This window comes from Fulmarus glacialis, unplaced genomic scaffold (assembly GCF_000690835.1).
Source record: "Fulmarus glacialis isolate BGI_N327 unplaced genomic scaffold, ASM69083v1 scaffold11927, whole genome shotgun sequence".
Lineage (NCBI taxonomy): Eukaryota > Metazoa > Chordata > Aves > Procellariiformes > Procellariidae > Fulmarus > Fulmarus glacialis.
This window is the reverse complement of record NW_009225123.1, coordinates 8575-22802: the sequence shown is the minus strand read 5'-3', so window position 1 is coordinate 22802 and position 14228 is coordinate 8575. Positions and strand designations below refer to the sequence as shown.

Here is a 14228-nt window from a genome sequence, read left to right as displayed (position 1 = left end):
TTTTGTCCCTGCTGAGGCAGATGGGGAAGGAATTGTGGCCCAAGTCTGGGAGATGAGAAATAGTTCATGGTGAGCCACAGTATTCCTGCGTTACCTGTGGCAAATGGGGTTGTGTCTAGTTTCTTAGTTGTGCCTGTTTCAGCTGTTACAATAGGTGTGATGAGTACTGACATTATGAGACATGTGAAACAGATAGTGATGAGAGATCACAGAATTGACTAAAGTGTATACTTCTTCCCCAGGCTCAATTCATTAATTTTTTTCATATTAGTGTAAAGTTCAGTGGAGTTGCCCTGGATTTATGCTAGCCTAGCCAAGTTCAGAAGTTGGCCCACCTTTAAAAGCTGGCTTTTGTGGGCTTCATACATGGCCTGAGAGTGGTGGGAAATCTCCTGGCATTGTCCATCTGCATTGGTAGGCATAGGTAAGCTGATGGTGTTAGGGTTCAGACCCAATTCTCACGACACTTTAATAAAATTGGTAACTGTCATTTCTGAAGAAGCATTTTAGGTTTTACAGTCACGTACGCTGTTTCGTGTAATGCAGTAAATATGAAGCCAGCAATAACAGCTACTGGTTTCCTTTATAATGCAACAGCTCTATTAATGGTAGAGCACCTTTCTCATTAGTATGTGTGACACTTGTCAGCTCAAATCCAAGAATACTTTTCATGTGAGAAGAATAACATCAGACTACGCTACGTAAATGATTTCTGAGAGTAGAAAACTTTTATCAGAACCGAAAACCACACTTCTGAGCCTGTTGTCTAATTAACAACATTTTCTTTTAAACACTTTTGTTAAAAAACTTGCTACCTCTGGGTTTTGATGTGCTAATAAACCACCTTTTCAAAAATCCTTTCCATGGACCTGAAATTCCTTCTTGCTCAGCCTAACAACCATTTTTTTTCTGCTTGTGTGTCCGTAGCCCCTTTGATGTTGAAGACTTGACCCCGTCCACAGGAAATGTGAGCAAGGCATCTGCTCTCCAGAGGAGAATGTCCATGTACAGCCAAGGCACTCCAGAAACGCCAACCTTCAAGGACCACTCGTTCTTTGTAAGCTCTGTTTGGCTTCATGTTTATGTAATGAGAAGCCCTAGAGCAGTTCAAACACTGCAAACGCTTCATTGCTTTACACGTCTAAGCTTTTTTTCCCTGGTTCCAGCAGGTTACCCGTACAAATACTTCTAAAGCAAGTGCATTCCTAGCTGCTAATCCTAAAAGGTGACTATAATCCTGGCATCTTTGAGACTATGTGGCCAATTATTGCATACCTATTCTTCTTGCCTGACTGTTACAATACTTGAATAATCTTTAAGAAATGAGCGTTCATTTTGAAACAGTAACAACCATTATAGCACTAGTATTTTTAATGCATCCCATGGTCAAATTTGCCCCTGTACCAAAGATATTCACAGGGTGCTCTTACATTTTGCATGAATCAAATTCTGAATGCTTAATCAGGACTTGTGTATTAAGCTGGATAGGCCATCTGTACAGATATGAATTTTAGAAGTGCTACATCCCATGCCTGTAATTTAGTACTCTGCTACAAACCATTCCTTTAACTTGCCCTTCCTCACACCCTATTTGCTTTAACTGTTGAAGAAATGGCTGCATCCCCTGCAAGGCAGGCCAAAGCTGACAATCTTAGATGCTCTGCAAGACACTTTCTTTGACAAGCTTCGTCGCAGTCGCTCTTTCAGTGACCTGCCATCGCTCAGGCTAAGCCCAAAAGCAGGGCTAGAGCTATATGTGAGTCCTGGTTTTCATTTGGTGAAGGATTTTTTCAGTCCCCGTGTGGCATCTCCATTCCCACGCATGCTTCATGTGTTGCTCTCTGTTGCAACTCACTCATTTTGCTGACTGATTAGAGGGGAGAACATGACTGTGAGAGCCCATGCTGCTCATATTAAATCAAAGTTCCTCTTGGTTTCTACAGGGATAATGACCAGAAGCCAACTATCTGTGGGCAGAGAGCAAGGCAGGAATAAAAGCTAACATGGTATTCTTAAAAATGGCCTGCTACACTGATTGATCTTATATATTTGCCTAGTAACGTGACTTTCAGATGCTAAAAGTATACCCTCGTCGGGGGAAAGAAGAAATGAACCTTTCAGTATAACTATGTTTAGGGAAAAAAGCTGCTAATAGTGCTGGGAAAAAAAGATGCAAGTTTTGGACACTTTAACCTTATGCACCTTACCAACGCGTGCATGTCTATAGTTCTTCCCAGCAAATTGTCAGCAAAATAGTAGTTGCCTTTCATCTGTGCTGTGCATTTCCATGAGTTGGCCACATAACAAAGCAAGATTTGTAGGTCAGATAGGCAGGTTGTGACTCCTATAGTGATTTTTCTCCACAGGTCAGTCAGAGAGATGAACATATGTATATGTTGTGATCATTTTTGGGTCTGTACACGCTGGTTTTGCTTCCTAAAGGATTAATGTCCTGGTCGATACACCACCACACAAATTCTTCTGTTGCATTTCAGCAGAAACTCATGTTGAACAGGACTCCTATGTAACTCACGTTCAACAATTATTAGAGATAGCCATGCCACATGCAGAACATACTTTCAACAGAAAAGAAATAGCATAGTAATATCATCATTAAAATGCCATGACACTAAAAAAACTTTTGGAGCAAACTGTGTTAAATTTTAGGGATTGCTATTTTAGAAGTCAGAAAATAAATACAATAGAAATCTATAATTAAGGTGGCTTACGTACAACTTCATTAAAAAGAGACCTGCCGCAGGAACTAGAGCAGTGCAGTGGAAATGCTGTCTGAGGGAATCTGGTAGGACGAGCAGAATTCGGGTCTCTGTTCTGGGACTCGCTTCCTAGAGCTCTCTGCTTACCAGAGAGATGCTGAGCCCATTTTTTTTTCAGGAGCCATGCCAGATGAAAGCAGAAGTTGGATTTGAAATATTTTCCCCATCTCTCAAGCCTTGAATGCTTCTTTAATCTTTTTCCTTGCATTTTTCTTTCCCGGGCACATACTGTATTTTTTATCTCTTTCCAGTGCTACATGAAAAACATTTTCTCTCTTTCTCTATTATCTTTTCAGTCAAATTTGCCAGATGACGTCTTTGAAAATGGAATGGCAACCACCGAGAAGCGCCCTCTTTCTTTCACTTTTGGCGATCTGCCTTACGAAGCCCGCGTGCCCTCTGCCAACGCAGCAGAGTCCTCTTCTGCTCACGTCAGCTCCAGCCCTGACATCACTGCGACCCCCACGCAGCACCGAGCTCTCAAGTCCTCCAAGAGCTCAAGCCTGGACTGTAGCAGCAATGACTCCCGCAGAGACTCCATCGCTGAGCCGAAGGACCTGCCATCCCAGGGAGAGGGAGCAGTGGTTGAGAAGAAGGCCACCCCAAGGGCAGCTCCTGAAGTTTGCCAAAAAAACTCCGATGCTGGGAGCGATCGTGTCTTTATAGAGACAAGCGTCCCGGTATCTCTCCTGCAGGACACAGATGAAGGTTCAGAGCTCAAGCCCGTGGAGCTGGATACCTATGAGGGCAACATCACGAAGCAGCTGGTAAAAAGGCTTACGTCAGCAGAGGCACCCATGACCCCAGAGAGGCTGCCGTGTGAGGGATCGATTAGTGGGGAATCAGAAGGATATAAGTCTTATCTCGATGGAAGCATTGAAGAAGCCTTGCAAGGGCTTCTCTTAGCTCTTGAGCCACATAAAGAGCAGTATAAAGAGTTTCAGGACCTGGACCAAGAAGTGATGCATCTGGATGACATCCTAAAAGTGAGTACGTTTTTGGAAAATACTACCCTAAAGAAAATCTGAGCGGGTAGAATTCCTCCCCTGCCTCGCAAACATCAAAGTAGGGATTTTGGAGGTCAGTAAAATTCCTTAGTAGCAGTTGATTTGCTCCTGCTTGGAGCATCCTTTCACAGTGTTGCATTTTTAAACTTGTCTGCAATGTGCTTACCATAGCCTTGTATCCTCAAGCAATGGATCTTTTAATCTACTCAAAACCTGGGGGAAAAAGAAAAAGGTGCAGTGGCAGAGGAGTAATTAAATTATACCCTTCTGTGAAGAAACCACTTATGAACCCATTGCTTGTGCTATACTGGAGATCAGATTATATCCAACCTTCTGTCTTTAAAATCCATGGGTGACATCCTCAGTGGCTGTACTTTAGCATACTACCCCTGAACTCCGTGGAGCTGTGCAAAACTACACCAGCTGAGGATCAGGCCACATAGCCATAGAAGCTGAATTTTCTAAATTGCCAAAGAGATTTAGAACCACAAGTCTCACTGAAAGTTGCCATCCCCACATCGCTTAGGCTTTTTCCAAGCCTTTTCCTTTTCCCCCATCCATTTTTAAAATAAGAGACATCCTGTCGTTACACCAGGATGGACATAACATGTTGAAAATTAGAAAGAAGAAAAGGGTTTTGCATGTGTGTTGTTAATATGTTTACTACCGATCACTGTGACTCATATCTCCCCCAGGATGCATTACTGTGCAGGGAGTGTTATATGGGAAATAATCATTTCAAATGCTTCATATTCATATGCAAGTTGGTCTGCTAGTCATTTAAGCCTCATAATTTAAAAACGTGGCTGAGGAGGAAGGAGGGAAGCATTTATCCTTCAGCATTATCTTTTTACAAATAAACTTTGTTAACAACTTTGTTTCCATTGGTGTTTGCAGCTGCACGGTACTTTCCCAAATTAAGTGCTTTTCTGACAGCCTGCAGCCCCTGTTTCTTGCACTATTTCCCAAGGAGGTTCAAGCAGGCAAAGCTACCATTACAATTATTTTTTAACTTCTTGGCTGCTCTGCAGCTTGTACAAAGAGGTCAACTATCCAAACAGCAGAGGGACAATGGAGACTGTTTATTTACACTCCTTTTATCAGAAGTTACAAAGAGACAGACATGGGATGGGGGGGAAGAGAGAGGACGGACGTGTACGGACAGGATTCCTGCACACTGGAGAAGGACGCCTTTTCCAGAGCTGCCTTATGTCTGCATGCCGCCTATTGATCAGCTTGCAGACCAACACTCAGCGTGGCCAGCAGCCGTGCTGGGCTCCCCATGCAAAAAGGTTGAGCTGGAATCCAGCTGTGGCTGAAGAAATCTCTCTTGGCAATATCAGACGGGCAGAGAAAAGGAGAAGGCCACGTGTTGCTGTTTGCTTTTGCCTGAAGAAGCTGCACTACCAGCCCTGAAAGAAATGGTAGCTAACACCATCGGCGCGGCAGAGGAAGCGAGATACAGCACCCACCTGTGTCACAGAGGTGTTGGGAAGTGTGTTTGATCAGCTAATGACTGTTCGGTCAGTTTAAGGTGTCAAGCATCTTAAGTGCTAACATGTGACCATTATAGCATTAATATTGTGTGCAAATGAATTGGAAACAGAACTCCAAGCCTCCTCAGCTCTAGAGGAGCTGGTGCTGAGTCTGAACTTGGAGGCCAATGCGTTTCTTTCTATAAACCGAGACAAAGTCCTGGCTCCTGCCTGGGACTGGAAGATGTGGCTTGTGGAACGGCACCGGTGGCTCCTGGCTGTTTCTGATCAAATAATGACATAGTGCTAAAGGTGTTGAAGTCATTGCACAAACCGATGGAGGTGATCCCTCAATTTACGTCTGATCCTGCCAGGTGACCCTGGAAGCAACTCTGTGGGCACATCTGGATGAATTGCCACATGGGACCAGGGCCTTTGATACTTCCTACGGCATCAGCAGGGATTCAGTCGCATTTCTTCCCAGCAGTGAGACAGGATGGCTTCCCCCCTCTCTAGCACTGTTAATTTCCGAGTTACAATACTGCCTTTCTCTGTCACCTAGGAATCTGATGCCTGATTGGCTTTTCCTTGATAAGCCATGTGGCTTCCAAGGCCACAAAAGTCCTCTCATCCCATGAATAAATCTGCAGATATGGGACCAAATTCATTCCTGGCTAAGGTCCGTTGGAGTTACATCTGGAATAAATCCGATAGTGCCATTGGATATGTATAAATTGGCTTCTATAGCTAGAAGAGCAATTTCGGAGCGTGCCTTCCCCTTTCAACTTCTAGTGTGTTAATTGCTGTCTCTCCTTTTGGACGATGCCGAAAGCTGCGTCACTTGGATTCAAGATGTACTTCTCGTTTCTATAAAACACATTGAATTTTGCCTTTGAGGGTTTTTCTTTGGGGAAGAGAGGGGGTAGGATGGGGAGGGGAGGAGGAAGGGAAGGGTTTTTCCAGTTCTCAGGCTTTGACTGTATATGCTATGAATATGAAGGTTTGAAATGAAACAGCCAATAAAATTAAGTTTTAAAAATAAAATGAAGAATTTGAAAGTTTTAAGCTTTATCCTTTTTTTTCTTTTCTTTCAGTAGTAGCTAATATCTGGGGTTTTCATTGGTTTGTTCTGCCTTTGCAGTGCAAGCCAGCAGTAAGCCGAAGCAGGTCCTCCAGTTTAAGTCTAACAGTTGAAAGTGCTTTAGAAAGCTTTGATTTCCTGAACACCTCTGACTTTGATGATGAGGATGGTGGTGGTGTGGAGGTTTGTAATGGTGGAGGAGGTGCAGACTCAGTATTTTCAGATACTGAGATTGAGAAGAATAGGTAAGTTTGTAGTAACTGCCAGCTGTGCTTACACCAAACTGATACCCTAGCTCTTTGTCGCTAACAGGGGATCCCGGTGCACACATTATTCAAGGAAGACTGACTAATCCTTGATGAGTTTATAGGGTCAGAGGATTCCCCGTGGCTGCTGCATACAAAATCTTTAGCTTCCAGGATCATTTTTTTCCTGTTCAAATATACGCAATCTGTCCTCCAAAGGAGAAGAGTAAATTAAATTAAGCTGACATCAATACTGGCAGAGCCTCTTCCTTGACATAGGTTTGGACCTGGCTTTCCTTGGATGTAATTACTAATTCCTCTGTGGTTTTTCCTCCCCTCCCTTTGTCTTTTCTCTCTAGCCGAATGAGTCTTTGCAGTGGATTAAGCTTGTCAGTAACAATAACACAGGGCCAGATTTAAGCAGCATGGTGTAGGTTTCCTTTGGAATGTAAGAGTGATGACTGGTACTCTGTTCATGGCCCTGCGTGTTACCTGCCCTTCTTTCATCACTTTTGGTCTTTCTGAGGGGAAAAAAAAAAAAAAAGCTGTGGTGTTTGTGCCGTGGTCTGCCATTGTTGTGTGACCTTAAGATGCTGTGTTTCAATCATTAGATCCTAAAAGCATGTTTGCATCCTCGGAGCTGACACGATGCCCAGCAGGCACGTAAGCAACACTAGAGCTAGGAAAAAAGAAAAGAACATGGTTCCCTCGCACCCCACGCTTTCCAGCCAGGGAGCTATACTTCTCGCAGCTTATCGTGGCCTGTTTAAAACAATTTTGAGTGCAAACAAGCAACCACCATGCAGTTCCCATCATCTCACTGCATATCCTCTTTACAGAATAAGACTTGGTGGGAATTAAAACTTGGAAAATTGTGTTGCTTGATAAATCGGCATTCTGAGCTCGGTTCAGTCTGCGTTAAGGATCTGGCTTTAACCAGGCATTTTTGCATAAATTTAACTTAAGCAGCAAAAATTTAAGTTAGTTATAAGCTAACTTAGAAAGCAACTAAAATCTTTTAAGTTAAAGCAGAAGTTAAAATTTCATTTTTTCCCCTCTGGCTCATCCCCGGACAGTGTAGGTTCCCGCTTCCATTTTTAGATGTGTAAGTGTGTGACTCAGTGTAAAGATTGCAAGTGTTGAAACTTCTGAACTTGCAGCCAAATACACGTGCCATCTGGGGACTGACCTCGGGCTTTGCATTTAAACACGGGCAGGACCATTTGGACAACGAGACAATGTTGGAAATAATGATTTAAAACACAGTGAGACTAGCTTTACGCTCTTACAGAAACGATTGGCAAAGTAAGCTGTATACATTGTGCCTAAAACAGCATATGAAAACATCATGTCTCTTACTCCAGCAGTGGTTTCGCTTTCCTTCGGCAATGAGCATTAAATTTGGCAGCAGGAGGACACCGAAAGCACAGAGCTGTTCTTAGCAGCTCGGTGCTTGGGATGGCACAAATTGTAATGGTGCTTAATCCGGAGCAACTGGGGAGATGATTTACCCAGAGATGGGAGAAAACACTGTCACCACCAAGCGACAGTAACTGGGGGTTAAAAAGGCTTGCTGGTGAGGGCATCACGTCGCTCAAGGCAAACCAGCCAGGGGACAGAGAGCTGTCCCCTCGGGGGGTACAGCCCTTCCGTGCCCGGCCAGGGCAGCACTGCTCCTTTGCGATATGGTGTATTCATCGCGATGTTTCTGGCTGCTTTCAGCTCTTCTGCCGTGCTTGTTGCTCGTCGCCCTGAGTGAGCGTGTGTGTGTGTCTGCCGCGGCGGCTGTCGGCCCTGCACTGACCTCCCTCCCTCATCCCTCCCCAGTTACAGGACGGAGCACCCAGAAGCCAGAGGCCACCTGAGCGAAGCTCTCACCGAGGACACGGGTGTGGGCACCAGCGTGGCCGGCAGCCCTCTGCCCCTGACCACAGGGAACGACAGCCTCGATATAACCATAGTTAAACACTTGCAGTATTGCACGCAGCTCGTTCAGGTACCAGCTCATTTAGGGCATATATTTTAAAATCTTCCCTGCAGGCATCGGTGTGCCCGCAACGTGGGGTACAAGCAGGCTGGCAAGGTCAGCGCTGCTCCCGGGAGGCAGCGGGAGCCCCGCCACGGTGACACCGGAAAAGCCTCCATCATTTCCATCCTGGCCCATCTCGGAGCAGATCTGATGTGCAAACTCCAGGGCACTTTGCAGGTGCCGCCCAGCAGGACTGACGGGCAGCACAGCAGATGACAGGGGCAGCCCCTGCTCTAGGTTACAAACGTCCGCTGGCTTCGCCGTGAGGTCCTCAGTGAGACCGGTCCCTGGTTAAGGCAGCCCATGTCTTCAGAGGTAAAACAGAAGCCTGTGGCCCCACTGCTTAACCGAGCCCCAGACAAGGCGGCGATGTTCAAGAGCAAAAACAAATTTCTGCATGTGAGGTGGAGAGATTGTCTGCAACACACACAGTGAAGGCAGCGCATGACAGCCCCCCGGGACATCAAAAGTGTCTGCTCGTGCTCACAACTAACTAGCACAACCTTTTAGAGGTTTTTTTTCAGAGCCCAAGCACAGCAAATGTGACTTTAAACCTCCAGCAAGCCACTCCAGCAAGTGAGGGCATCAGGGTTTTCCTGACGAATCAAAACATACTGCGACTTCCTCTTCGCAATTATTTGACTCTTCCATCTTAAATATGATTAGCTTTACTTTCCCAAAGGCCCACTGAAGCAATGCAGAGCGATCCTGAGTCTGGCACCCTTAGTGCTGAGCTGGACACTGCTGACTTACAAGTATGAGAAAAAGGGAGGGGTTTGGCTTAAATACAAGAGTATACAGTAAATATGCAGTTGGGGGAGGCAAGTTTGAACTATGTCCACACACGGAGCAGATTTGATATGAACGATATTTATGTGGACAGTTGAAAAAGTGTGGATGTCAGCAGCAGGGAGTATTAGCAAGGCAAAACCACCAAATTAATAAAGGCACCTGGGTAGTTGATAAGGGCTGAAACGAAGTGGAGAAAGAGAGACCTGTGGTCTGCCTCCAGGCAGGTATGTCCTGAAAGTTCACAGCCTATGTTATGCGAAAGTCAGACTAATATTCTTTTCTGGCTTTAAGGCATATGATGATGGATTCCTTTAGCTTTGCAGAGTGTATAAATCAGAAATTACTTACGCAAATGGCTGCTTGGATACTCAAGTGCCTGGTTCTGGATGCAGATGTTAAAAATATAACCAACAATGCCTATCAACCAGGACCATAAAATAACCCAGAGACAAAAAACTTGAAATTAGGGAGATCCCATGGTTCCAGGCAATGAATTTGCCATTGCACTTCTTCAGGTGCTAGGTGTTTTGGAGGTTTTTGTTTCTTCTGAGGGTTGGTTTTTTTTTTTTTGGTTCAATGACTCCTTTTCCTCCCTTCCTATTTGTCTTCACCAGCAAATTGTGTTCTCCAGTAAAACACCGTTTGTGGCAAGAGACCTCCTGGAAAAGCTGTCCAGGCAGATCCTCGTGATGGAGAATATCACGGAGATCAGCACTGAGAACTTGGGAAATATCACCTCCCTTACTGATGGTAAGAGACAAGTTAGAGAGTTTCCTTCTGAAAAGGGTTTGTTTGCGCACGCTTGCCTGCTGAAATAATCGCTGTGCAGAGCTCATCATCCCTGCAGGAGATGCCACCATAGTAAGGTCAACTCACAGTTACCAGCAGATGTAGCAGTCATCAGAGTTGGTCAGGGGCCTTATTCTATCTTCAGCGCTGGTATCCAGAAATAAGCAGGCGAGAAGAGAAAGGACTTACCCTTGTCCTGCTTAATGTGCAGAAGATGCACAGAGGTTGCTGCGGTGGAGTGGGGATGCTGCCACCTCTGAAGAGCCAAAATCTTCCATCTCTCTTTAGTGAGGGAAGACAGGATCTGCCTTATATTATCAGAGGCATAATACATCTTGAATGGTTTATCTGAAAGACTTTTTAGTCATCAGTGGAGAACTATTTAGATATTTGTGGTGTTGTTGCATCTATTTTAATATCTTGGAAGAGTCTGACAAACACTTAATTGCTCACCCTTGTGAACACTCTAGCAGGATAGGTAAATATACCATGGTGTATTTACTTTGTTTATCAGAAAATTGGGGCAAATTGAGTGACTTACCCAAGGCCACAGAGCAGTGCTAGGACAGGAACCAGTGTTGTGCAGACCATTTGCAGTATTCCCCTAATATTTCATGGTATTTAAAAGGATGAGACATCAGTGCCCAGAACTGAATCAGGAGCAAATTTTCTCACATCCTACCATGGGAAATGGAAAAAACATGTTACAAGCCTGGGGTGAGCACATAATGATGCTCTCTGAAGGTAATGGCACAGGGTGACCCACCAAACAGTAATTGTCCATCAGTGGGCTGGGGTGAGATTTCCTCCACTCTTAACCATCTTTTCTCTTCTGGAAGTCGATGCTTCCAGCACAACTTTGTTTCATCGTTCATTTTGTTTTCTCCGCCAGCAATTCCAGAGTTCCACAAGAAGCTGTCACTGCTGGCTTTCTGGATGAAGTGTACTGGCCCTTCAGGAGTGTATCACACATCTGCAGACAAGATGATGAAGCAGCTGGATATCAATTTTGCCACCACAGTGAATGGGGAGTGTCCAGGACTTGCAGAAACAGGTACCAACTGCTGCAAAAAAATTGTGTTGGTCATCAAAATGGAGAACAGTTGTGTACTGGGCTTTACTCAACCTTCATTGCTTTGTTTTCCAACCCCCTGGAGGTCTGTTTGGCCACGTCTCCAAGATCTCATTTGAAAACTAATGCTACAACTCTTGAAACAGTTTTGGCCCAAAATAATCAGATCAGAATAGGAGAAAAAGGTGAGGTCAGCAGAAAATACTGTTTTAAGGTTTATGAGCTAAGTGGAAGGTAAGTCAGTCTATTCCCAAATACAGGTTTGTAAGTGATTCAGTGAAGTAGGAATCCTCTCACTTAATTTTATATGTCTGTACAATGTCCATGCCCCATTACAGTTCACTGGGGTGGAATTAATATGCATCCAAGTGAGTCTATCTGAATATAGGTTCCTATTTGGAGTGAGATGTACCACATCGACTGGCTCTCCCTGGCCTAGAACGGGGATGTAGGATGACTTGCTCAGGTGTGGGCACCTGCACTGCAGATGCCTACCCAGGGCAGTGTTTTCCTTCCTGCCCCATGCCACAGCTCTCACAGACAGTGCCTCAGACTAGCTTTCCGCATGCCACAAGCTCACGCAGGAGCATAAAACCAAGCAAAGCCAAATCCTGCTTCTGTGCGCATCTCCCCTGTTCCAGTGGCATCGCGGAGATGTAACTGGCAGTGCATGTGGCTATGTGTTTAGCGATTCGGGATATCGTTTGGGTAGAAAGGATCCTGTATTGGATAGGAAGCTGCACTAGCTGTCCATAAACTGGCAGAGGTTCATTCTTACTTACAAAGATAACCTCTGGTGATGAGAGCTAGAGAGGGAGGTGTGTCTAGCTTCTAACCTGACCATGGTTGAGGTTAGAAACTTTGGGAAGTATCTGGCTTTGCAAACCTGTTTCTTTCTTTCTCGCTCTGAAGTGGACTGCGGCAATTTGCCAGCAGCTTTTGCTCTCACTAACACATCCTTTTGTCTGTGGCTGCCTGCAGTCTTCAGGATCCTGGTGTCTCAGATCCTGGACCGAACGGAGCCCGTCCTCTACTCCAGCATGTCCTCCGAGATTATCACCGTCTTTCAGTATTACAACTATTTTGCCAGCCACAGTGTTAATGACCTTGGAAGTTATTTGCTGCAGCTCGCAAAAGAAGGTAGGGTATATAAATTCTGGCGGCTAATGGGGGAGTACAGCCGTGTCCTTCCGAGCTCAGCACAAAACAGTTCAGCCCTGAGGCTGATTTTACAAAAGAAGGGGGAAAGGAGGCAAGAAAGTGCCTTGGATACTAAGTCTGAATGCACCTGAACAGTTGTACATATCAAGGGAAAGGAGCTGATGCAGATACACCCTCAGTCATTTCTATTTCCATATTCAAATGGGAAAAAACTAAGTTGAAAGAGTTCGTTTTTAGGAAATGGCTGATGGTGGTGGGCTGGGCTCAGGATCTGGGAAGTTTTCTGTGCCTGCAGCTTGAATGACATTCTGTTTTTTCACTATCCTTTATGGAGAGACCTTCTGGAAGAGCTGAGCTCTTCTCAGGAGCCAAGGCATCATAGCACCTCAGTGTTTGGCAGGCTCTGCCACCGAGAGCTAAAGAGAGATCCCTGGCAATCCCTGGCAAGCCAAGTTTTCTTCTTCTCTATTTGAGAGGGAGTTTGAGGAACCTTGCCTAGTTTTCATTTTTATTTGGGTATACCAGGGAGCTTTTGCTCAAAAACCTGGAAGGAAAAAGGCATTTCAGCCCACCTCTGAAACACGTTAGCTCTGGCTCTTGGAGGCAGACATCAATCTGTCTAGGAAAAGCTCTCACAAAGATGCCCTGGAAGGCAATACACTGACAATATTGGGTTTCACTTGTTATAGGGAGGATTTACATCTTCCAGCAGCAAGTGGAGATCTGACAGGTAGGCCCTTAACTCTGGGTGGGTGTAAGTGCCACAGTGTCCCACCTAGCCCATCTATTCATCTCTTCTTTTGGAAGAAGATCTGAGAAACTGGCCCAACTTAAAGCCCAGACAATTCACCATGTAGACACACCACAATATGGATCCATAGCAATTGCTCAGATGGGGATTTTTCATGTCCTTTGTGTGTATAGTAAAAATTGAGGATTGCTAGCAGGGAAAGGAGCAATCTGAAATATCGAGAGGATAACATAAGTAACAAGGACCTTCCTTTTGCACTTCTAGCCTCTGTGGTTCAGGTGCTGCAGTCAGTGAAAGATGGAAAACTGCAGCAAAATGTGGCCAAAATAAACTCCAATAACCTTCCACCACAGCAAGAAGTTTTGAGAGCTTTGGCTTTACTTCTCAATGAAAATAAAAATGAAGTCAGTGAGACTGTGGCATCCCTTCTGACAGCTACCGCAGAAAACAGGCACTTCAGGGAGAAGGTAAGTGGCAGAAAATCACCTATCGCGTAAGAGACCTGTATCATCATGACATTTTTTCTGCCTGTGTGTCTCAGATGTCTACACTTATAAAATAATTGCTCCATGCTTGATTTAAACTGATCCAGAGGGATTTCCTGTCTAATTTTTCTGCAAATATGCAGGTCTGTTTCTGTCGTTATGCCAGTCTGCTTCTACCTGTCATTACACTAAACAAGTACTAACCAAAACTCTGCAAATACTGAGCGCTGTGCTCTCCAGCTATCTTCCACACTTCAGCATTTCCGCTGGCCTGCCTCGGGCTTGGCTTCAGTCCAAGGCTTCAAGGCAACAGTGCCCACCATCATCAACGCGCAAAGACGTAGGTCTGAGATTTTTATTTTTTTCCGAAAGGAGGCTGGCATCTATGGGACCTCCCACCATTTCTGGAGGGGAGGGACTACCTTGGGCGAACACAGCTCAGCTGTGAGATCTAAGATTTGAGTCAATTGCAGATACACAGGCAACAAGCAGGGCCAGATTAAACACAGAAATTAAAGAGAAGGGAGAAGAGGAATAAGAAGAAATTAGGGGTTGGCTTCTACC

At 44.9% G+C, this 14228-nt stretch overlaps 1 protein-coding gene across 3 annotated transcripts in view; it reads left to right on the top strand.

Moving 5' to 3' along the window:
* The window catches only part of FAM65B (family with sequence similarity 65, member B), a 34621-nt gene that overhangs the window by 15295 nt on the left and 5098 nt on the right, over window positions 1–14228 (top strand). The window contains exons 11-19 of one of the 3 annotated variants that reach the window (XM_009582377.1): window positions 928–1057; window positions 1610–1756; window positions 3074–3763; window positions 6401–6585; window positions 8413–8581; window positions 10021–10156; window positions 11088–11249; window positions 12249–12407; window positions 13444–13646. In XM_009582377.1, coding sequence (XP_009580672.1) covers window positions 928–1057; window positions 1610–1756; window positions 3074–3763; window positions 6401–6585; window positions 8413–8581; window positions 10021–10156; window positions 11088–11249; window positions 12249–12407; window positions 13444–13646 — 1981 coding nt within the window. Of the gene's footprint in view, window positions 1–927; window positions 1058–1609; window positions 1757–3073; window positions 3764–6400; window positions 6586–6944; window positions 7020–8412; window positions 8582–10020; window positions 10157–11087; window positions 11250–12248; window positions 12408–13443; window positions 13647–14228 lie in introns of those variants that run through there. The other 2 variants (XM_009582378.1, XM_009582379.1) reach the window with 2 other exon arrangements.